At 42.2% G+C, this 25857-nt stretch overlaps 1 protein-coding gene across 2 annotated transcripts; it reads right to left on the reverse strand.

Moving 5' to 3' along the window:
- On the reverse strand, positions 1 to 25655 carry LOC141110469 (uncharacterized). 2 transcript variants are annotated; one of them, XM_073601824.1, is made up of 6 exons: positions 25527 to 25655; positions 17838 to 18019; positions 11776 to 11904; positions 8274 to 8513; positions 5188 to 5310; positions 1 to 3352 (listed from the first exon to the last, which is right to left on the reverse strand). In XM_073601824.1, the coding sequence occupies exons 1-6, from the start codon at positions 25544 to 25546 to the stop codon at positions 3216 to 3218; spliced, it is 831 nt and encodes a 276-aa protein (XP_073457925.1). In that variant the 5' UTR covers positions 25547 to 25655; the 3' UTR covers positions 1 to 3215. The 2 variants fall into 2 exon arrangements, with proteins under 2 accessions (XP_073457925.1, XP_073457926.1); XM_073601825.1 differs by lacking the exon at positions 8274 to 8513.
- Positions 25656 to 25857: the final 202 nt, after the last annotated feature.

Here is a 25857-nt window from a genome sequence, read left to right on the forward strand (position 1 = left end):
TAGCTGCAATTAAATCCTTTATTGTGATTTAACAGAGAAGCATTACAAACACTTACGTACTTATGCATTTCATATTACATACAACAACTAATTATAGGGACACTCAGGTAAAGATCACCTCTCCCCCATACAGAAAAGATAGGTGTTGGATAAACTCATAACAGGACTCCCAGTCCTCTTATTAGGAACTACCCTATGGGGGAGATTTGCTAAAACTGGTGCACACAGAATCTGGTGCAGCTGTGCCAAGCAACCAATCAGCTGCTAACTCCAACTTGTTCAAATAAACTTTCACTATAAAACATGGAAGCTGATTGGCTACTGTGCACAGCTGCACCAAATTCTGTGTGCACCAGTTTTTGTAAATCTCCCCCTATATGAACAGAAGACCTAACTCCCAATGGTCATCCCAATTCATCCCAAAGATGTTCAGTAGGGTTGAGGTGCAGGCCACCACACCAAACTGGTAAAACCATGGGGTTGATTTTCTAAAGGCAAGTGCGGTTGCTCTGGAACTTAGTAAATGAGGTAAAGCTTCACTTTACAAAGAACACCCAATCACATGCAAGGAAAATTTAAAAAAAACAAATTTTTGCTTGCACATTGGATGATGGAAGTCAGCAGAGCTCTCCCTCATTTACTAAGTTTCTAACTTCAGCTTGTTCAATTGAGCTTTGACAGTTAGACCTAGAAGCTGATTGGTTACTAAGCACCAGATTCTGTGTGCACCAGCTTTGAAGCCCGACACACAATGATTTATGGAGGCATTGACCTCATTTTACACCAGGGAAACAAAATATTGTATCTACAACTCAAGTTTCTTTTATATTGGCCTAGGTCAGTGATGGCGAATCTTGGCACCCCAGATGTTTTGGAACTATATTTCATCATGGGAAATGCAGTTCCAAAACATCTGGGGTGCCAAGGTTCGCCATCACTGACCTAGGTGGTTCTTCTGCTGCCATACTTGGCCATGCCACTGGCAGCTAAGAGGACACTCTTCTGTGGTTAGGACTGCATGCTCTTGGTGAATGATTCTATGCTTTGTAACTGTTCTCTCTAAGATCTTCATCCTGTGCTGCCCAGGGTCAGGGGACACGGCCCATGTTTTTCATTCTCAAATTCATCTCCATTCAGTAATTGAGTTATTGAGCTACAATGCAACCAGCTACCCAAAATGATTGACAAGATACAAATTGGAGTTTGTTAGATGGGATGTGTCTCTTGGGTAAATTGCTACAAATGCAAAATGTCCAAGTATGACTGAGATGTACTCTACCCTCCATTAGCCCCAGAGACATAGCTAGACAAATCAAGCAAGTTTGCAAATATATAAGCTTTCCTCTTGTTCCTTGCCTCTTCTGAATTTTAAGTTCTCTCCCGGGATCACCAATTGTTCTACCAACTGATACTATCCAGCTGGTACTACTACAGCCTCTTAAAAAAAAAAAAAAACCTCCTGAAACACAAGATACTACATTGGAGAGCATCCATTCCAACCTCCTAGATATGTAACACCCAAGCCGCCAATCTCCTTCAGGGTTGAGTAACAAGCAAGCACATCTACATGGGTGCTAAGGATGCCCTCTTACAAGAAGCAACAACTGCCTATCTCTCCTCCCCCCTCTATTCAAGATTTTTTATATGATCTCTTATTTGCCGATTACTTTCAGGGCTTGCGTTGACGAGCCATATTCCCCGTACACACAATCGGATTTTCTGACAACAAATGTTGTCCATCGGACATTTTGTTGTCGGACTTTCCGCCAACAAATTTTGGCTGGCAGGTTCTCAAATTTTCCGCCAACAAATTTTGTTGTTGGACTTTCCGATCGTGTGTACACAAGTCCGTCTCACAAAAGTTCACGCATGCTCAGAATCAATGCTCACCAAGCATAAAATTAGCAGAAGGAGCCCAAAGGGTGGCGCATGACTATTGAAAAATTTCACTGTTTGGCCCTGACATATCGCGCTATTGGAGGCTTCTGTATTTTGTCCCCCATCTCTCACTGAGGTATGCCTTCATGCTTATTGGGATATTGGAGCGAATTAATATACCCATAGCAGGACCACCGAAGGGTCTGCCCACCCATGGAGGACAGTAGAGATTTCGGATGTTGACTGCTATATATTCATACCATTGAGGTGAGAGTTTTGGGAGACTGTAATATTGAAGAAGCCATACTTGGACAATATATGGACACTCTTATTTGATAACTACATGTTCAAGTTCTGACAGCAGCAGAAGTTTATTTATTCATTTTTTGTCCACAGAAGAAGACTTTTTACTATTATTAGTCATCTATTTTTGATTATTATTTTTATAGACGGTGTCATAGATTGACACTCTTTCTCTTCCTCTTTTATTTAGGATACTTTGGAAGTATTTATTATATGTAATTCACCATCACTTATCTATTGCACTCCAATGCAAATATCACTCATTGTGCACTATCACTTTATTCAGATGTTTATTAAGACACGTTTATCTATATATAGTGTTACAATCTATTTAGTGTAGACACCAACATCAATTGGCGCGAGATCACCAGATTCACTTTAAACAGTTTGAGTGGTATGTGATACACTTAGAGATTTTGCTGCATTTTGATTTTACACACAGTTCTGCATTAGTTTTGTTTACTGTTCCTTGCTAGTGCGAGAGATTTATTTAACAACGCATGACTATTGAACTTCCTTTTTTTATCGGCTCGCCGTACGTCTTGTACGTCACCACGTTCGTAATTGTTGGCCAACATTTGTGTGGCCGTGTGTATGCAAGACAAGCTGGAGCCAACAACCTTCGAACAAAAATCAACGGTTTTGTTGTCGGAACGTTCGATCGTGCGTACAGGGCATTTCTTCGCTTCAAATGGTATTGCGATCCTATACAAGTCTATGGGAATGCAGAACCCGCTTGAACCCGCAGGTCATATGCACCTGTCAATGAATTCTGAACGCTCCTGAGAAGTGTGTCAGACTGATGTCATCAATGCACGCCCAAAGCCCATCAACACTAAAGGGACCAAAGTTATCTAAAGGGAACTTCTGTAAATAGAAATATTGATTTTAGTACTGCAGGCTGCTGGATATGGCCCATCCAGATATGAGAGGAAACATACCTGTTATTTTTTTTTTTTTTTTTTATCACAATGGTGAACTTAATCCTTTATTATAATGTATTTTATATGAAAATTATCATAGACATATTCCACCTAAGAAACGGCACGGGTTGTTGGGACGTGTATCTCATATGGTGGAAGTGCATCGTTCACTAATATTAGCTGTCGCATTTGATCCGATGTTCTTGCTATGTCAGGTTCTATTCTACTGCTATACCAGCTCAAAAATCCTAAAATAAAGGAGAGGATTCTGTTAGTGCACATTTAATACAATGACTAAAGCGTTATATAACTGGTGTGTTGGTGATCAGGGACACTGACTAGTGACGGTATGTCAAAATTTCATTTTTTTTCCCTTTTTTTATTAAATTCTTTTCTTTATTTACAATTTTTTTAACACACCAATACAGTGTTATCATAATAACCCTGTACTATTCTAGGGAAGTGATCAGGATTTTATCTTTTTTTTTTTTTACACATTATAATTGCTTATACCAGTGAATGTCACTGATATAAGCAACCATTTTTACTGAATGAAACTGATACATTCAGTTTGTTTTGTTATAATTAGCTGTAATTGGTCACAGCTAATGACAAGGTACAGATGTGCTATGATTGGCCCTCTCTGTGCCATGTGATCACTGTGATCAATCACAGCAAGGCACAAAATTGTACACAATGAATGGCATGAAAGGAAACCATCCATTGTTTACAACTGTCATGTTCTGCTGTGATTAGTCACAGTTAATCACGAGGTACAGCTGTGCTGTGATTGGCCCTGTCTGTACCATGTGATCACTGTGACCAATCACAGCTAGCAACACAATTGTACACAATGAATGGCATGAAAGTAAACCATCCATTGTTTACAATTGTCATGTTCTGCTGTGATTAGTCACAGTTAATCACGAGGTACAGCTGTGCTGTGATTGGCCCTGTCTGTACCATGTGATCACTGTGACCAATCACAGCTAGCAACACAATTGTACACAATGAATGGCATAAAAGTAAACCATCCATTGTTTACAATTGTCATGTTCTGCTGTGATTAGTCACAGCTAATCACAAGGTACAGATGTGCTGTGATTGGCCCTGTCTGTACCATGTGATCACTGTGACCAATCACAGCTAGCAACACAATTTTACACAATGAATGGCAAGTAAACCATTCATTGTTTACAATTGTCACGTGATCTGCTGTGATTGGTCACAGCGAATACATGGTACTGATAGCAGGCCGGTACACTGATCAGTCATCTGCTGTGTCCGGTGGACACAGCCAGTGACAGATCACGCTAGAGTGTGGCCTGTGGGGCGCGCACAAGGTGCATTGCGGGAGGACGTCCTATGACATCCACCCGGAACGACAAATGTCCCACCCAGCCATCATTTGACAATTGGTCAGGCTGTAAGTGGCTAAAGTTTGTCTGAGAGTTCAGTAAAAAGGGGGTGGAGAGCTGAAGTTACACTTGGCAGAACTCAGTGAGGAGAGCTCTGAGAGCTGATTAGAGGGAAGAGAAACACCGATTTTTTACCCAGCACACAGGAACAGAACTCAGGCAGTGAGTCAGCTGGAGCTCCCTCCCTTGTCACCATTTTTTCTCTTGGTGTCAGGAAAACTTGTCAGAAGTGATTCATGCTGATAGCAGAGGAACAAAGCAACAGACAGAAATGACACTCAGTGATCTTAATTGAGACAAGTGCACACTATAGAGGGATATGCTTTGCTCATATTTCATGTCTGAGGTTTACAATCATTTTAAAAATTATAGTTGTCTGTGGAACAGGAAAAGGGCTAATCTTTCATATTCCACAGGAACATTTGTTCTGGTGACAACTGTCAAAGAAGGGATTTCACCTAAATCAAAAACAAAAAGGGGGTTTGATCATTCCCCACTCTATCCAAAACTAAACAAAAAGTTTTGGCTCTGGATATACTTATAAAATGATAAATGACATGAAGTGAGGTATTTTGTATCTTTCGTACCAGAGATTGAATTTCCCTTTAAAATGTGGGAAATGAAGCCTGGAAAGCAAGAAATATATATAAATAAAAAGGATTTACCAGCCACACAATACAGTACTGTGCCAAGCCAGCCAAGGCCTAAGCCGTATTCAATGTGCCCAAAATTGGGGAGACGGACAAGGATGACTGTTGCGTAGATCATTCCACTCATTGCTGAAATACCTGAATAGAATGAAAATGATACACAAGAATAAAAAAAAAAAAAACAAATCACACCCTGTTTTCTTCTACCACTTTGAAGTTTGAGCAGTGATATCCCAGTTCCCAACTCCACCTCCATTTCAGGGAGGTACGGACCTCCTTGGTCAAGCAGTATCAATAACTCCTGGATGGCTACTAGTTGCATGTCTTTGAGATTCCAGCAGTGTTATCAATGCCCCTAGCTCCACCTCTATTTAATGGGGGTCCTGCTTTCCATGGTGGTGCAGGGACAGAAACTCATGCACCGAGGATTGGCTGCCTTGTACCCCTCTGAGATTCCATCAGTAATATTGATGCTCCTGAGTTCCCGGTTCTGCCTCCATTCTAGGGAGGTCCTGCTCTTCCTGGTGGAGCAGTGCCAGGAATTCCCACACAAAGGATTAGCTGTCAGCTGTACATCTCTGAGATTTCAGCAGTAATATCTATGACACCTGAGTTCTGGGCCACCTCAATTTGGGAAGGCCCTGCTCTCCTTGGTGGAGCAATGCCAGGAACTCCCTCAGAAAGGATTGGGTGCCAGAGTCTCCAAGAGAACTGAGAAGCCCAAACTAACGCCTCTCGTGGATTTTAACCACTTGCCAACCAAGTCTTTTTTTTTGACACTTTTTGTTTACAAATTTAAAGCAGTTTTTTTTGCTAGAAAATTACTTAGAACCCCCAAACATTATATACACCGTATATACGCAAGTTTTTCAGCCCATTTTTTAGGCTGAAACCCCCCCCTTGGCTTATACTCGAGTAAGGGTGCCCATCTGCAGCTGTACCTTTGATTACTAAAACAGCAGGTGTCTCCCGCTGTGTCATGCAGTCTGTTTGGCGGCCGTCCATTGTAACAAAGCCCCGCCTCCGTGATAGAGGAACACTGATACAATGCTGGGAAACTGTATCAGTGTTCCGTCTATCACGGACAAGGAGGAGGCGGGGCTTTGTTATAATGGACGGCCGCCGAGCAGACTGCATGACACAGCAGGAGACACCTGCTGTTTTAGTTATCAAGGGTACGGCTGCAGATGGGCACAATGAGGCTGCAAATAGGCACAGTGAGACTACAAATGGGCACAGTCAGGCTGCAGATGGGCACAGTGAGGCTGCAGATGGGCATTGTTTACCCAGTAGCTGCTGCATTTCCCACCCTAGTCTTATACTCGAGTCAATAAGTTTTCCCAGTTTTTTGTGATAAAATTAGGTGCCTCTGTTTATATTCGGGTCGGCCTATACTATCAGAGTATATATGGTATATTTTTAGCAGAGATCCTAGAGAATAAAATGGTGATCCTTGCAATTTTTTATGTCACACAGTATTTGACAGCAGTTTTTCAAACTGTGTATATATACAGTATCTCACAAAAGTGAGTACACCCCTCACATTTATGTAAATATTTTATTCTTTTTATTTATCTTTTTATGTGACAACAGTGAAGAAATGACACTTTGCTACAATGTAAAGTAGTGAGTGTACAGCTTGTATAACAGTGTAAATTTGCTGTCCCCTCAAAATAACACAACACACAGCCATTAATGTCTAAACCGCTGGCAACAAAAGTGAGTACACCCCTAAGTTAAAATGACCAAACTGGGCCCAATTTCCCTCCCCGGGTGCTACCAGGGTGCTACACCAAGATAAACTTATTTGGTTCAGATGGTGTAAAGCGCGTGTGGCTGCAACCAGGTGAGGAGTACAAAGACAAATGTGTGTCTTGCCTACAGTCAAGCATGGTGGTGGGAGTGTCATGGTCTGGGGCTGCATGAGTGCTGCCAGCACTGGGGATCTACAGTTCATTGGGGGAACCATGAATGCCAACATGTACTGTGACATACCGAAGCAGAGCATGATCCCCTCCCTTCAGAGACTGGGCCACAGGGCCGTTTTCCAATATGATAACAACCCCAAACACACCTCCAAGATGACCACTGCCTTGCTAAACAAGCTGAGGGTAAAGGTGATGGACTGGCCAAGCATGTCTCCAGACCTAAACCCTATTGAGCATCTGTGGGGCATCCTCAAATGGAAGGTGGAGGACCACAAGGTCTATAACATCCACTAGCTCTGTGATGTCATCATGGAGGAGGGAAAGAGGACTCCAGTGGCAACCTGTGAAGCTCTGGTGAACTCCATGTCCAAGAGGGTTAAGGCAGTGCTGGAAAATAATGGTGGCCACACAAAATATTAAACTTTGGGCCCAGTTTGGACATTTTTACTTAGGGGTGTACTCACTTTTGTTGCCAGCGGTTTAGACATCAATGGCTGTGTACACTCACTACTTTACATTGTAGCAAAGTGTCATTTCTTCAGTGTTGTCACATGAAAAGATAGAAGAAAATATTTACAAAAATGTGAGGGGTGTACTCACTTTTGTGAGATACTGTATATATATATATATATATATATATATATATATATATATATATATAAAAAAAAATATATATATATATATATATATATATATATACACACACATATATACATATACACACACAGTTGTTTTGCCTTTCATTTCTATTGTAAACTGAATGGGAAGTTTTACAAAGTGATCGTTTATAAACACTTTGTTGTTCTGCCTGCAATATCAGATTTGACCACAAGATGGAGCCAGTGAGAAATGTACTGTTTTTGCAGAATGAAACTGGTCAGCTTTAATAAAAGTTCCCATTATCCTTCAGCCTAAGAAAAGAAAACAGAAGCATTCGGAGAGCTCAGACTCCATCTTAGAAAGAACAAAATAAGAAAAATGGGCTGTCATCCCTAAGTATTGAAATAGACAGTGGATGAAGGAACCCCCCCTAATGGGACTTTAAAGGCCCAAAATTGTATTCATACCAAATATCAAAAAGTACTAAAGAGTAAAAACATTAGGTATCATTTTATTGCGAAATTCATTAAAAGAAAACAATTTCTTGGCTAATGTAATAGTATTGTCACGTACCTTGTGGCAGAGCCTGACATGCAGAAGGAGACCTCTCATACAGCCCTGGCTCAGGAACCACTGGAGTTGCGACAGTGGTTGCGAGAGTGCAGTGAGGTAGGAGTGCCTGCGAGATCCTCCGTTGGCGGCAGAGACGTGTGGCCGATGAATCACCAGACTGGACTGGATCGCTGAGCAGCAGTTGGCAGCGGGAACAGCAGGTGCGGACACACAGCGGATGCAGGACACCGTCACCAGGCACTGAATAGAGCAGAATAGCTAGAAGACTGGAGCAGGGTCAGACAAGCCGGGTCGGTCACTGATAATCAGATATGGCATAAATGGCAGGCAGAGAATAGTTAGTATGCAGGCAGAGGTTGGCAACAGGATATCAGGCAGAACAGCAAGTATAACAAGGTCTAGGTAAGCCGAGGTCAGGACTGGAGATGAGCAAGCGTGGTCAAGAAAGCCGGGTCAATACAGGAATCAATACAGGCACAGGAATTGAACTCAGGTACAGCTGCAGACCAGACAGCAATGCACTAGTGCTGCTGCTGCCCCTATATAGGCCATTTGGTGCCAACATTAATGGCTAACGGATGTGAGTATTTGAGCGAATGCGCATAAGCGTTCACCTATGTCCGGCAGGATGGCCACCTGCAGGAGCACGTCTGCGCATGCGTATCTGCCTCTGTCTAGGAGCTTCAGCTGCACTGTGGCCAGCACGTCCCTGACAAGTATAATCACCCAGGATTACAAGTGCATAATGTTCTACATATACTGTTGATGTCACGATTGATACCGTGACAGTTACAAACAGAGTCACCCGACGCGTTTCAGAAGAGACTCCATCTTAGAGACTAGAGAGAAGGAAACAAATATCAGAGCACATGTTGGATTGGAACCTGCATCTCTTCACATCCGCTAATGACAGCATTGCTGGTATGAATGATATACTGAAATAAACAGCCTAATTGTAATTTTATTTTCTGTGTATTTTATATGCTGATTATATGTACTTTTAACAGTTTTTTCCTTAATAGTTTTACCCCACCCTGTTTTGTTAAAGCAGTTGTATTGCCCACTTGGTCATTTTTACCTACGGGTAAGCCTATAATAAGGCTTACCTGTAGGTAAAATGAATATCTCCTAAACCTGCACAGTCTAGGAGATATTCACCCTTCATGCAGCCGATGACGTCAGCGGCATATGCGCGCTGAAGGTCCAGCGCCTCGTGCCGGACGTCATCGCAGCTCCGGCCAGTCGCGGCTCCAGCCACTCACAGCGCCGGAGCCTTTGAACCAGGAAGAAATGCAGAGGGAACAGGTTAGCCCCCTCTGAGGTGACCGAGCAAGCTGCGGGAACTTCGTTCTAAGGTAAATATTTCATAATGTGCTGGTATGCGATGGATACTAGCACATTATGCTATTGTCTTGCAGGGTTTTTTTGGAGGGGGGTTATTGCAGAATAGAAGGGTGTAGCTGCATGTCGAGTTACACACAGGGAAAGGTGTAGCACAGACAGAACACATGCCATACTGAATGATATGTAGGCCAATTGATAGCTTGTAGCCATTTGCATACCTCCCAACTTTTTGAGATGGGAACGAGGGACACCTATTGCCAAAAGTATGTAGGCATAGGGCACACCCTCTGCCACGCCCTTTTAAAGGAGTATTCTACAAAAAAATTATTAGTTAAACCCCCAAGTGCTTTTTATTTACCAATACTATTCCTTTTCTACTGGCTTTTGAAATTTACAAATGCAGCAATTTAAAAATTGGATGAAAGGTTTAGCGCTGGGAAACAGTTTTTGAAAGATAAAAAGTGCATTTTATATAAAACTATATAGATCAGACCAAAATAAGAAGGACAGAGCGACTTTGTTCCAAATCAGGGACAGTTCCTCGAAATCAGGGACAGTTGGGAGCTATACCATTTGTTTAGAATGAGGAGTTCTGTTATTTGATATAGGACATATTTCACATTCATGTTTTTAGGATCCTTTATGATACATTAAAGTTTTTTAATATATATACGCGTAGCACTCTCCTGGGTAGGTACTAGGATTCGATAAGTTATTATTAGTTGTGTTTTTGATTGGTCAATTTAGTTGTCACACTGTAGTCAGTGTGGTTGCATTTATTTGGTAGGCAAAACCATATTATGCTCACCGTATCCAGTGAAGCTGTAATCTGCTAGTAAGGTCTGCTCAGTGTCTTTGGCTGCTGCCAGTCTGGCCTATAGCTTCCTCTGTATCCAGGAAACCTGAGATGTTTCTGGATAATAGGTGTGAAGCTTTGCAAATGGCTGCATGAATATTGATACAGCCCTGGCCTATCCTAGAGAGGCAGGCTACGATGGCATGCTGGGTAACTGTATATATTCAGTGAGCACAGTGTCTTTTCCCAGAGTCAATTAGTTTAGCCTAGAGGGGCACACTGCCCTCCCAGGTGAAAGCTGTTGTTGATGATATCTCAGGTGGATGACCTGAGGGGCTTAAATGCTGAGACCCAGGAGCTAAAGGGAGCTGACTGAGGGGAGCTGTCTGCTGAAGATCAATCTGGTATCATGGAAAGGTTTTGCTTGGAAGTTGATTGTAGGGTGCTATCTGTCCTTGGGCCTTGTGGGTACAGATGCTAAGGGATCTTGAGGACCTTTGCGCTTTAGCTACCCCCTCTGGGACTACATAGTCAGCTGTGGGTCTATTTAAAGGAGACACTGGCTGGTGTCCTGAAGAGCTTTGTCCGCCTAATCTTCTACCTAAAATGAACTCTGCTTTTGTTCCTCTAACTCAGGCTTTCTCAAACTTTTAACCCTAGAGGAACCCCAAAAATAATTTTCATGTCTCGAGGAACCCTTACTAAAACCAAATCATCAGGGCTCAATAGGAACAATGCTCCTTATATTAGTGGTCAATAGGAATAATGTCCCCCATAAAGTGGTGTTTAGAATGCCACCCTTAAAGACAACTAAAAAGATATTTGGTGTCATGCTGCTGGCTTTGCTAAGTGGTCCTGAACCTTGAACTCTGTAGGCACCATCATATAGGTGGTTCATCAGCCACAGCTCAAGGAACCCCTAGCAACTTCTGGAGGAACCTGCCTGACCTCACAAATGCGCTTCTGGAAGAATGGTTAAACATTCCCATAGACACACTCCTAAACCTTGTGGACAGCCTTCCCAGAAGAGTTGAAGCTGTTATAGCTGCAAAGGGTGGGCCAACTCAATATTGAACACTACAGACTAAGACTGGGATGCCGTTAAAGTTCATGTGTGTGTAAAGGCAGGCGTCCCAATACTTTTGGTAATATAGTGTATGTGCTAATAATAAAGCTTTGTTAAGATTTTAACATTTGTGTGGTCTTAATTGAACCGGTAAAGTCTGACTGTATTTCTTTGGTTGTTTCAGATGGAGAGGATCAGCAAAGGGTTGTGCTTCAATGAATCTGGAATGGCCCTTTTTTAGCCCTTTTTAGAAGAAGAAGTATGAGAAGGGATTATGGTTTGAAGCTGGAACATACCTTCTGTGAACATCGCTCTTGCTATCACACGTTTCAGGTACTTCACGCCTTTCACCAGGGCCAGAATGGTCAGAATATTACAACATATTCCAAAAAAAAAGGCGATCGCAAGAATAAATTTGGTATATACTGGGAAGGAGAAAGAGAAATAGAATAGTTAGGACAAGTTGAAAAAAGTGTCCATACATACCTCCACAGAACCAGCCTGTTCAGACAGTATGATCACCTGCTCACTCTGCACCATCCAGAGACAGCTTAACTCTTCAATAAGAAACAGAATTTGAATCCAATATAATTTTACTTCAGATATTTGCAGTACACAGAAGACATTTTTCGAGGTCTACCCAGGACTAAATTAACTAGTACTAAACAAGGACTACAGCTTTTATTTTAATCAGAAACAGTGTTCTGTTTCAAATGCCGCTTTATGCTTTGACCCAGTGGGGGGGATTTACTTAAAGCGGAGTTCCACACAAAAATGGAACTTCCGCTTTTCGGTGTCACATTTGGCACCTTTCAGGGGGGGGGGAGGGGGGTGCAGATACCTGTCTAAGACAGGTATTTGCACCCACTTCCGGCATAGACTCCCATGGGAGTCTATGCCTCTTCCTGTCCCCACCGCGCTGTCTCCTGGGAACACACAGCTCCCAGGAGAGAGCGGGGACCACTCGGGACGCGCAGCGCGACTCGCGCATGCGCAGTAGGGAACCGGGAAGTGAAGCCGCAACACTTCACTTCCTGATTCCCTCACCTAGGATGGCAGTGGCAGCTGCCGAGAACCGAGCGGGTTCTCGGCGTCCCCTGCCGACATCGCTGGACCCTGGGACAGGTAAGTGGCCATGTATTAAAAGTCAGCAGCTGCAGTATTTGTAGCTGCTGGCTTTTAATATTTTTTTTTTTTTGGCGGTGTGGGTGGACCCCCGCTTTAAACTGGTTCACACAGAATCTGGCGCAGCCATTCATAGTAACTAGATATGCTTGGTTCATTTCAAATTAATATTCTGACAAATTTTTCGATATTCTGAGATTCGGATATATCCGAATACCCGAAAGTTTACTGAATGTTCAGAATAATGAAACAAAATTCGAATTGAAATTCAAATCAAATTTTACATCGAATTCCAGTCGAATTTAAACTGTAGACATACGGTTGTGCTCATAAGTTTACATACCCTGGCAGAATTTATGACTTCATGGCCATTTTTCAGAGAACATGAATGATCACACAAAAACATTTCTTTCACTCATGGTTAGTGTTTGGCTGAAGCCATTTATTATCAATCAACTGTGTTTACTCTTTTTAAATCATAATGACAGCAGAAACTACCCAAATGACCCTGATCAAAAGTTTACACATCCCAGTTCTTAATACCGTGTATTGCCCCCTTTAACATCAATGACAGCTTGAAGTCTTTTGTGGTATTTGTGGATGAGGCTCTTTATCTTCTCAGATGGTAAAGCTGCCCATTCCTCTTGGCAAAAAGCCTCCAGTTCCTGTAAATTCTTGGGCTGTCTTGCATGAACGACATGTTTGAGATCTCCCCAGAGTGGCTCAATGATATTGAGGTCAGGAGACTGAGATGGCCACTCCAGAACCTTCACTTTATTCTGCTGTAGCCAATGACAGGTCAACTTGGCTTTGTGTTTTGGATCATATTGTCATATTGGAATGTCCAAGTACGTCCCATGCACAGCTTCATGGCTGATGAATGCAAATGTTCCTCCAGTATTTTTTGATAACCTCCTGCTGTCATCTTGCCATCAATTATGACCAAATTTCATGTGCCTTTGTAGCTCAGACATCCCCAAAACATCAGCGATCCACCTCCGTGTTTCACAGTAGGAATGGTGTAGCTTTCATCATAGACCTTGTTGACTCCTCTCCAAATGTAGTGTTTATGGTTATGGCCAAAAAGCTAAATTTTGATCTCATCACTCCAAATGACTTTGTACCAGAAGGTTTGAGGCTTGTCTCTGTGCTGTTTAGCGCATTGTAAGTGGGATACTTTGCGGCATAATAATGGCTTTCTTCTGGTGACTCGACCATGCAGCCCATCTTTCTTCAAGTGCCTCCTTATTGTGCATCCTGAAAAAGCCACACTGCATGTTTTCAGAGAGTCCTGTATTTCACCTGAAGTTATTTGTGGGTTTTTCTTTGCATCCCAAACAATTTTCCTGGCAGTTGTGGCTGAAATTTCAGTTGGTCTACCTGACCGTGGTTTGGTTTCCACTTCTTGATTAGCGTTTGAACACTGCTGATTGGCATTCTCAATTCCTTGGATATCCTTTTATATCCCTTTCCTGTTTTATACAGTTCAACTACCTTTTCCCGCAGATCCTTCGAATATTCTTTTGCACTCCCCATGACTCTGAATCCAGAAACGTCAGTGCAGCACTGGATGAAAGATGCAAGGGTCTGTCAGGAGTCCAGAAACTCATTGACCTTTTATACACACACACTAATTACAAGCAAACAGATCACAGGTGAGGATGATTACCTTTAATAGCCATTCAAACCCCTTTGTGTTAACTTGTTATCAGGCCAAAATCACCAGGGTATGTAAACTTTTGATCAGGGTCATTTGGGTAGTTTCTGTTGTGATTATGATTTAAAAAGAGTAAACACAGTTGATTTATAATAAATGGCTTCAGCCAAACACTAACCATGAGTGAAAGAAAAGTTTGACCAAGAAATCATAAATTCTGCCAGGGTATGTAAACTTATGAGCACAACTGTATTTCTGAAATGAAAAGACTGTGTGTGTTATTAGAGTACCATTTGGAAATAACGCTGTTTTTGTTAAGCTAAGGGGGATTTGAAGAGTCATTGTAATCATTTGATGAAGATTTTTCTTTTGCCACATTCGAATCAAAGAAAAAATGATAACATTTTCGCTTCGACCGATTCTAAATGTATCGATCTGAACTTTTCGAATAGAAGAAAATTTCTAATACGAATCCCGAATACAAAGTTAACGAAACTAAATAACTTGATTACCGAATCTAAACGAAACAAAACAAAACATGTTTTGGTTTTTTTTCGTGTTTTTTCATGTCTAATAGTAACCAATCAGCTTCTAGGTTTTAGCTCTCGCTTACACTGAAGGTGGATTTGAAATCGTGCAAGTTCAGGGGGTGGCGATTTGAAAGACATCTGTGCGGGTTCATGCACAGATCTACTTTTGGGAATCGGTGCGGTGCCCCAAAGTCGGTGTCGTCCCGATTCAGACGGTGCCGTTTCCGGCAATCAGCTGCAATTTGACATGCAATTTGACATGTCAAATCCCATCGATTTGAACGGAGGCTTACTGTCAAAGCTTAACCACTTGCCGACCAGTCCCTGTTGTTCTACCAGGCCTTCTCGTCCAGCATCAGTGTCTGACCTCACAAATGCGCTTCTGGAAGAATGGTCAAACATTCCCATAGACACACTCCTAAACCTTGTGGACAGCCTTCCCAGTAGAGTTGAAGCCGTTATAGCTACAAAGGGTGGGCCAACTCAAAATTGAACCCTACGGACTAAGACTGGGAGGCCAATAAATTTCATGTGCGTTTAAAGGCAGGCGCCCCAATACTTTTGACAATATAGTGTATATACGATACACCAGCGCAAAACAGATCTACTTCCAGTGTAATGAATGACTATTACAGACGTCAACCATTGCTGCTGGCACAAAACAGTGTACAATAAATCATTAATAAAAACTGTGCCTGTGCAACATAAATTACTGATCTAGATCTGTGCAATCCCTAAAATTGTGCAATACGTGCAAATCAAAACCAAATGTATGTAATCCTAGCAAATCTCATATACTCAATAAATCAAAAACAGATGTGTGCTAATTCATTCAAATATATAAAACAATGAAAAAATTGTTTATATTTCAAAGAGTGAACATATATACTTTTATCCGCTGGGAAAATTCTAAATATATGTATAACAATCTAAAAAAAAATGTATAATAAAAGAAAATAAAAAAATATTTTTGTCCTGTGTCCATCTTTGATACGCACTCCTTTTTGAGCAATCTTTTCCTCTATAGTGGATAATGTATATACAAATACAGTTTTTTCCACCAGTGATTATTCTGGGATTGATGGTATTTATAGTGCTCCCATCCCATCACCAGTGTTATACCGCTCTCACCTCACAAGATGGTAGACATGTGCGATTAATTTCGTACGAATCGAAAATTTGTACGAATTTCCGTAAATTCATACATTCGGGAGGATCCGAAATACGAATTGCTATGCTTCCGAATTTTGTACAGGGATGGTGGGAGCCCCTCATAATGATAAATTCATCAAAACGAACATTCGTAATTGTTACGAAAAGTTAACGAACCTAGCGAAAATTCGTATTTCGTACGAATTTAAATTGAATTTCGGTCACGAATTACAAAATACGAATTCATTCTAATACGAAATGGAACGAAACGAAACAAATTTATTGACGGCGCACATGTCTACAAGGTGGACCTAATATATATCAGGTGAACCATGCTTTTCCTCTTTGTGATAGGGTTACTGTGTTCCTCTGTATGCATCCTTCCTGGTCGGTGTGGGTGTTAAGATATTAATCCGTTGTCATCCTGGGTCATTTTTGCATATTCTTACATATGGAACCCAAAAGAGAGTGATATTCATAGTGCTTGCTTACTGCATATTTGGCTTTGTTTTTGGTAAAAGTTAAAAATTCCCTCACATTATATATGATTAAAAAAATGCCTGTATAACGACTGTCAAGATGTAGCTGTTACTCTGTCGGTCTGTGCCCCCATTTATGGGCCCAGTTGGGGTTCTCTATGGGGTGGGGAACCTGAGAACTTACATGGGCTTTGAGCTGCCAGTCATGGACTTTTTGTGGATTATTGCCAAATCATGAACTCTAAAGGGCGTTACTTGCTAACCCTGTGGATTTACTGCCTAAATCAGGCTTTCTCAACCTTTTAACCCTAGAGGAACCCCAAAAATTATTTTCAGGTCTCGAGGAACCCTTACTAAAACCAATTCATCAGGTGTCAGTAGGAACAATGCCCCTTATACTGGTGGTCAATAGGAATGTTCCCTTTAAAGTAGTGCTCAGAATTCCACCCTTAAAGACAGCTAAAACAATATTTTGTGTCATGCTGCTGGCTTTGCTAAGTGATGGTGAACCTTGAACTCTGTAGGCACCATCAAAAAGGTGGTTCATCAGCCACACCTCAAGGAACCCCTAGCAACCTCTGGAGGAACCCCAGGGTTCCACGGAGCCCTGGTTGAGAATGGCTGGCCTAAATTGACTCTTGCTTCTGAAGGACTGTTTCATGAACTTTGCTGCTAATTCAGGTATGATTATCTCATGTGCACCTAGAGAACTTTCTACAGGAATGTGTGTGAAGATGTTGTTTGAAAACTGTTCCTGTGTTACCCTTAACTACTTCAGTAAAAATCCTTTACTGTTCCTTTAATCCTCCTAGACTGAAGTCTCCCAAGGGGTGCATGCCTGGGAAGAGCAGGGCTTACACCAGAGTACTGAGTCCAGCATGTAGTATGCTGTCCATAGGCTACATTGCTATTGTTAGGGACAACTGGATATGTATCACTGGCTAAACAGCCAACCAGTCAGGGAATGGGTGACAGGTAAGGGTGACGGACACTCTGGTTTAGGCATTAGCCAGTGCAGTTCCACAGAGTCCCCACTAGGGCGCCTTAAGCCCTGCCCACATGCAAACATTTTTATATCCCTTTACTTTGTTGAAAAAACGATTGTCACTTTGACCTCATTAACAGGGAATCTAACAAACATTCCAAAACTCTACTCTAAATATATTCTACAAAAAAAAGTCTACCTGTGCTGCTTTTGGAGATTTTCCCTCACTTCTTGTCTGTTAAAACTGTTGTCACTGTAAGCTGAAGTGAGGTGAAATCTCTCTAACAGGTTAAAACAATAAAAGTTTTCCCTGCATACACTTTAATGGTGGCTTTACCATTGATATTCATTTCAAAAGGATATAGAGCAGATCTGTTGGTGGTCTGGATGTTGTATGGAAAGATGAAGTGTGAATATTTATTCCACTTACAGACATGACTGTGCAACACGCACATCTTCGTATTGCAGATCATCCATAAGCCCATATGATCTACTGAATCCTTTCCATTTGCTTTAATCCAGTGGTTGGTACACATAGCGATTAACAGACAGATGTTGCCGATACCGATTATTATAGTCACTGCCAACCTCAGCCCGAAGGACGAAATGGGGCTGCAAAGACATGAAAATAATTTCTATTAGCTTAATAAGACCTTGACATCAACCTAAAGGCTAAGTTCCCTCTTTTACATAAAATGGCCTATAAAATGCACTGTGCCATTTGTAAAAAATATTATTTACTGTAAATGCCATACCTGTAGGTCTTTGTTGTTCATCCATGAAGCCTGGCTGAAATATTTACAATGTTTCCATTTCTATGTCCATATGTCTATATGCTTATTTTCAGGACATGGGCTACAACAAAATGGCCGTCAAGCTCCTTTTTGGGGACAACTAAAGAGAATATCACAAAGAAGGGGGGCTCCGCCATCAATTTGTGGAAGCCCATGTCCTGGAAATAAGTCAGGACTAAGGTGAAACAAGTGGATGGTTGCACACTCTTGCAAGGCAGTATTCATTTTGTTGATGAAAATATGTGTCATAATTTTCATCAGTGGCATGTTTCCAGTGAAAACTAAATGAAAATTACCCCAAATGTTCGTCGTTTGAAAATCAATTCCAATTTTCATCAACAAATGAAAACTGAATGAAAATGTTGGGGAAGAAGGTTTACCCATGTGAACTTCTGGTTTCCTTGGAGCTTCAGCTGTAAAGCCCATGAGTGTCTCCTCTCCTGGCAAGCATGGTAGTGACCATAGCGTGCTTAGAGGTGTGTCATGCTTAGCACCATGGAACATTACAGGCCTCCTCAGACCACTGCCCAGAGCACTGTGCAGAATTTACAGGCCTCCGGCCGTCCAGAGTACTATGTGCATCACAGGCCCTCTCAGATCACCATCCAGAGCACTGTTCATTATAGGCTTCCTCAGACCATCGAGAGCACTGTGCAGAACTTACAGGCCTCCCAACCGTCCAGAGCACTGTGTGTATTACAGGCCCCCTCAGACCACCGTCTAGAGCATTGTGTGCATTACAGGCCTCCTCAGACCACCGTTCAGAGCACTGTGCAGAATTAACAGGCCTCCCGACTGTCCAGAGCACTGCGTGCATTACAGACCTCCGCTCCTAAGACCATCCAAAGCACTGTAAAATATTTACAGGCCTCCTCAGACCAGCACCCAGAGCACTGTGTGCAATACAGGCCTTCTCAGACCACCGTCCAGAGCACTGTGTGCATTACAGGCCCCCTCAGACCACCGTTCAGAGCACTGTGCAGAGCACTGCGTGCATTACAGACCTCCGCTCCTAAGACCATCCAAAGCACTGTAAAGTATTTACAGGCCTCCTCAGACCAGCACCCAGAGCACTGTGTGCATTACAGGCCTTCTCAGACCACGTCCAGAGCACTGTTATTACAGGCCTCCTCAGACCACCGTCCAGAGCACTGTGCATTATAGGCCTCCTCAGACCACGTCCAGAGCACTGTTATTACAGGCCTCCTCAGACCACCGTCCAGAGCACTGTGCATTACAGGCTTTCTCAGACCACCGTCCAGAGCACTGTGGGCATTACAGACCTCCTCAGACCACCGTCCAGAGCACTGTCATTACAGGCCTCCTCAGAACACCGTCCAGAGCACTGTGCATTACAGGCCTCCTCAGACCACCGTTCAGAGCACTGTGCATTACAGGCAATGACGTATCATCCATGTGTTCAGGATGTTTACTGCACACGGGCCCCAAGGGGGGGCCCACCAAGGTCTGACTCACCCTGCACTTATGGATGATGACACAAGGATTCACAGTGGGGGGTAATCGGTGTGGCAGTTACAAGCACCAATCTCCTTGTATGGCTTTCAGTGAAGCAGCTGAAGGCCACGGGAGGGAGAGGAGGAGAAGAGGCTTACAGCTGCTTTACTGAAAGCCATACAGGGAGATCCATGCTTGTAACTGCCCCCACTGCCACACCGTTCACCCCCCCCCCACTGTCTATCTGATTTCCCTTCCTCTCTGGGCCCCCCTGTGTGTTCCTCTGGTCCTGCTCTGTGCTCCTCTACCCTCCCTCCCTCGTCCAAGATCTGTCAGGATGGAGAGTGGAGGAAGGGGCCAGTAAATGCGTAATTTACTGGACCCTTTCTTTTCTGAATGAGCAGAGTGAGCAGAGTCAGTGATTACTGTTTACGATGTTTCAGTTTATGAATGGAGGGGAGCCTCTGTCTCCTGTTCATTCATCTTCAGTGCAGCTGAGGCTGCTGGGAAAGGGATTGGGGAATCTGTGTCCTCATCTCTGTCTCAAAGGGGAGATGTCAGGGGTCGGTTTAGACCCCTGATATCTCACCAAAGCCCCCCAAATGGGCTGAAAAAAAAAGAATTGTAATAAATATTAAAAAATAAAAAGAATAAAAGAATAAAATTGTAAAAAAAAAAAAGTAATGAAAAACTACTGACACTGTCCCCTCCCACCACTTCTGAAAGCGATCCAGCGGCTAGGCTAATCAATCTTTTATGAGAAAGCCTGTTTACGGCTGGAAAAAAAAAAAAATACTGGGGTTATGGCTAATATCTTCAGCCATAACCCTGGTAAACTACTTGCAAACCACACGTATATATATATATATATATATATATATATATATATATATATATATATATATATATATATATATATATATATATATATATATATATATGTATATATATATATATATATATATATATGTATATATATATATATATATGTATATATATATATATATATATACATATACGTATATATATATATATATATATATATATATATATATATATGTATATGTATATATATATATATATGTATATGTATATATATATATATATATATATATATATATATATATATATGTATATGTATGTATATGTATGTATATATATATATATATATGTATATATATACATATTGCGGGTGGCAAGTGGATATAATGATTTTGTAAATTCTAGAGAAATGTTTAAATAATGCATTACAATTTACCTAAACCCTTATTCGACTAAAATAATTTTAGTCAACTAAAATGTACTGGTTACCTATGAACCACTTGCCGACCAGCCGCCACAGTTGTACTGCTGCAGAATGGCACGGCTGGGCGAAACGACGTTATGTCGTTTTGCCCAGCGGTTTCTGTTTACATCATCGTTTACGGCGGCTTCTGTTTACATCATCTGATCAGCTGTCATTGGCTGGCAGCTGATCACATGGTAAAGGACCGGCCCTGCCCCCCCCGGCGCCAGCGTCATCGGATTTGATTGACAGCAGTGGGAGCCAATGGCTGCGCTGCTATCAATCTATCCAATCAAGAGCCGAGAACCCCAGGCAGAGAGACAGCGTGTCCCTCACCGGGTGAAGTTCCAGGGTTCAGGTAAGTAAAATGGGGGGGCTGGGGTTCCGGTTACTGCCAGGTGTTTTTTCACCTTAATGCATAGGATAAAAAACCTTTACAGCCCCTTTAACTGTGCATTGCGCCCTGCATCGGGGTTATGCAGCGTTTTTATCACACAATACTGGCCTCACTATAACAAACGTAGCTCTGATCACTCGGGCCTCTCGTCACATTCGGGTGTCTCCAGCGGACCAGCTCTCCTTCCTGAGGAAATCGAGGCAAGGTTACAGGGAGGAAAGCTGGTGAAGACTAATGCCCCGTACACACGGTCGGATTTTCCGATGGAAAATGTCCGATCGGAGCGTGTTGTCGGAAATTCCCACCGTGTGGGGGCTCCATCGGACATTTTCCATCGGATTTTCCGACACACAAAGTTGGAGAGCAGGAGATAAAATTTTCCGACAACAAAATCCGTTGTCGGAAATTCCGATCGTGTGTACACAAATCCGACCGACAAAGTGCCACGCATGCTCAGAATAAATAAAGAGATGAAGGCTATTGGCCACTGCCCCGTTTATAGTCCCGACGTACATGTTTTACGTCACCGCGTTTAAAACGATCGGATTTTCCGACAACTTTGTGTGACCGTGTGTATGCAAGACAAGTTTGAGCCAACATCCGTCAGAAAAAATCCTAGGATTTTGTTGTCGGAATGTCCGAACAAAGTCTGACCGTGTGTACGGGGCATAAAAGTCTAGATGTGTAAAGTTAATAGAGAGACTAAAGACTGCAATTAAAGCAAAAAAGGAGGTTTAAAGGATCACTAAAGATTATTTAATTTTTTTTTTTAAATAACAAACATGTTATACTTACCTCCACTGTGCAGCTTGTTTTGCACAGAGTGGCCCCGAACCTGGTCTTCTGGGGTCCCTCGGCGGCTGTCTCGGCTCCTCCCCGCCCCGCAAGGACTCAACACCTTCATGCGAGCTCCCTCTCATGGTGATTAGTTCTTGCGGGCGCGCTCCTTTGATACAGCCGGCGGCCATAGCCGCTCACTGTATCACTTGGCCCCGCCCCCCCGGCGCGCCGCGTCTTTGGATGTAATTGACACTTACCTGTCCAGCGAACCTGCGATGTCGCCCCTCCCCCGAGGTCGATCCATCCATCGGCTGCCGGCGCCGCCATCTTAACGAAGGGAAACAGGCAGTGGAGCCTTGCGGCTTCACTGCCCGTTTCCTACTGCGCACGCGCGAGTCGTGCGGCGCTTTGTGAATGGCCCCGTTGTGTTCTGGGACACACATGTCCCAGAAGGCAACGGGGCCGCTCTCTGAAGAGGAGGAAGCGACGCGGAATAGGAAGAGGCAGATTAAGAAGACTGCCTAGCAACAGGGGTTTCTGGTAAGTTGAAAAAAAAAAAAAAATTCTAATTTAGTTTTTTTTTAATTTTTTTAAGAATATTAATGCAATTTTTTTTTTTTTTTAGGGTGGCCCTCCGCTTTAAACACTAAACCCTTTTCTGACATTTGTTGGTTTCAAGTTATATAATAATTATATAATTATATAATGTATAATTTTTTTTTTTGCTAGAAAATTACTTAGAACCCCCAAACATTATATATATATATTTTTTTAGTAGAGACCCAAGAGAATAAAATATTGGTTGTTGCAATATTTTAAGTCACACTGTATTTGCGCAGCAGTTGTTCAAATGCAATTTTTTGGGAATAAATTACACTTTGATGAATTTTTTTTAAAAAAAAAAATAACCAGTAAACTTAGCCCAATTTTTTTTTTGTATAATGTGAAAGATTTTACGCCGTGAGAATCGCGATTTTTTTATTCTAATCGAAAAAAGAGAATGTAAAAACCACATCGAGCAAACCCGGGTGCAGCCAGCCACTCCTACATATACATACAACTTCTCCTATTCATGGATAGGAGAAATCAAGCTCTTTTTTTTTTTTTACATACACTATATTACCAAAAGTATTGGGACGCCTGCCTCTACATCAACTTTAACGGCGTCTTAGTCCGTATGGGTTCAATATTGGTTTGGCCCACCCTTTGCAGCTATAACAGCTTCAACTCTTCTGGGAAGGCTGTCCACAAGGTTTAGGAGTGTGTCTATGGGAATGTTTGACCATTCTTCCAGAAGAGCATTTGTGAGGTCAGGTACTGATGTGGACGAGAAGGCCTGGCTCGCCAAAGGTGTTCTAACGAGTTGAGGTCAAGACTCTGTGCAGGCCAGTCAAGTTCCTCCACCCCAAACTCGCTCATCCATGTCTTTATGGACCTTGCCTTGTGCACTGGTCCAACTCATGCCCAATCATGGTTGTTTTTCAGGGGTTGGGCTTGGCCCCTTAGTCATACCTCCCAACTTTTTGAGATGGGAATGAGGGACACCTATCAGCAAAAGTATGCAGGCATAGGACACACCCCTGGTCACGCCCCCTTAAAGGAGAATTGTACAAAAAAACAAGATTGGTTAAACCCACGAGTGCTTTTTTTTTTTACCACTACTATTCCTTTATACTGGCTTTTGGAATTTACAAATGCAGCAATTTAGAAATCAGATGAAAGGTTTAGCACTGGGAAACACTTTTTGATAGATAAAAATTGTATTTTACATACAAGTATATAGATCAGACCAAAATGAGGGACAAATGAGGAGGAATGAGGGACAGAGGGACATTGCTCCAAATCAGGGACAGTCCCTCGAAATCAGGGACAGTTGGGAGCTATGCCTTAGTTCCAGTGAAGGGAACTCTTAAGGCGTCAGCATACCAAAACATTTTGGACAAGTTCATGCCCCCAACTTTGTGGGAACAGTTTGGGGATGGCCCCTTCCTGTTCCAACATGACTTATGGACTTTGCTTTGTGCACTGCTCAGCAGTCATGTTCAATGGTGGCTGGTGGGTTTTTCTTTTGGGTGGGGCGGCAAACAAGCACCCCCCCTCCGAGCCGGCAGCACGGCACTGACAGCACTCAGCCACCACCCCCCCCACACGGGAGGCCCGTGGCTCGGCACTGACACCACCCCCCTCTGGGAGGCTGGCGACGCTGCACTGACAACCCCCCCACTCGTCCCCAACCAGGCAGCCACTGTGACAAAGTCCTGCCTCCTAGACAGGCTCCTATGATACACGTCACACTGATGCAATTTCCCGGCATTGGATCAGTGTGCCGCCTATCACAATTCAATTTTGCCTCTTCTAACTTGGGACACTCTTTTGACCCAGTTCTGCCCCCTTTTGATTATTTAAGGAGTCTGTTTTCTCTTGGAGGGGGGGGGGACACCGAATTAATCCTCACAGGCTACCTAGGCTTCTCCTTCACCGGACCGGCTGACAAAAATTACACAAGTGAATCAGCAGTCTTCTTGGTAGTTTTCTAGTATATGTACAAATTTGTGCTCCAATCTAAGGCCCTGATGAAGCGGGACTCCCCATGAAACGCGTAGGCCAGTTTTCATCAATTCTTCAGCCAGGACTAGCACATCCTGGATAGACTTACAGTGACTGTGGTTTTAACCAGTTGTATTCAACTTTCTTAAATCTAACCATTTGTATATGGAAATTAAAGATTTGTTTATTTTTTTAAGCCTTTTTGATATGTGTATTTATTAGACCCTGCAAAGTACATGTAAATTCCCACCCCCCATTCTTGTTCTCATTCGGTAATTCCTACAGATGTATTTCACATCTGTGCATTTTATAGAAAGGGCCAGGGACTTTTTTTCTAGTTTTTGGTTCCATAGACTTCAATGGCTAAAAAGCTTTTTTTGAAAAATGCAAAATGCACCTGGAATGTGCTAACTGCAACCTGCATAAGTGTGAATCGGGCATATTAAAAATCCCAGCAGAGCATCCATGCAACAGAAGCAGATTTGTTAGTTTCGAGTATTAGTTTTGAGTATTTGATAAAAGACCTTGCAATAAAAGAATCTAGAAGATTTTTTTCTAGATATAAATAGATATAAATTCTAAAATAAATATTAAAGGATAAGTAACTAATTGAATGGAAAAATAAAAAGCAAAACCACTGTGCTAGCATGACAAAGCGGAGCCCACATACATAAACAATACATAATAAGTATAAATAAGATACATGTGAGTATAAATATATTGTGGTTCCCTCCTCACTTTAAAAAGATTAAGTAAAAATAAAAATAAATAAATAAAAAAATTAAATAAATAAAACATTTCCTTTTGTTAATTAAGCGCTAAGAAATGAGCCCGGGGAAGTTTAGGAAAATATCTCTATACCTTGTCATGTTGGGAATCATGTCTGATCTCCTCAGCCTTCAGTCTTTACTGGAACGTTCGCGCCACAAGTCAGCTTTCGTTTTGCTAGCTTCCTCCTCCCACTCAAATACTATAGGAATTTGGGACTTTGCTTCAACGTGTAAACCTTTTTGATTTTACAAACAGGTTGTTTTAGAAAAAAATAGCAGAAGCACAAACTCTTGATTTCACTTGCTCAGCTATTTAGGTGACATGTGCTTACATAAAAAAAAAAAAAAATCGACATTTTCCCTTTTTTATAGAGGATGTGTTTCTTTTTTTTGTTGTGTTTGTGGGTGTATTAAGGGGAGTT

The sequence above is a fragment of the Aquarana catesbeiana genome, linkage group LG10 (assembly GCF_042186555.1).
Source record: "Aquarana catesbeiana isolate 2022-GZ linkage group LG10, ASM4218655v1, whole genome shotgun sequence".
NCBI classification, from domain to species: domain Eukaryota; kingdom Metazoa; phylum Chordata; class Amphibia; order Anura; family Ranidae; genus Aquarana; species Aquarana catesbeiana.

Coding starts and splice junctions, on each gene's coding strand:
- LOC141110469 (XM_073601824.1), bottom strand. CDS start 25,546: ATGATTCCCAACATGACAAG. Junction 18,020..25,526: donor ATGATTCCCAACATGACAAG/GTATAGAGATAT, acceptor ATGTCTTTGCAG/CCCCATTTCGTCCTTCGGGC. Junction 5,311..8,273: donor ATGTCAGGCTCTGCCACAAG/GTACGTGACAAT, acceptor CATTCTATTCAG/GTATTTCAGCAATGAGTGGA.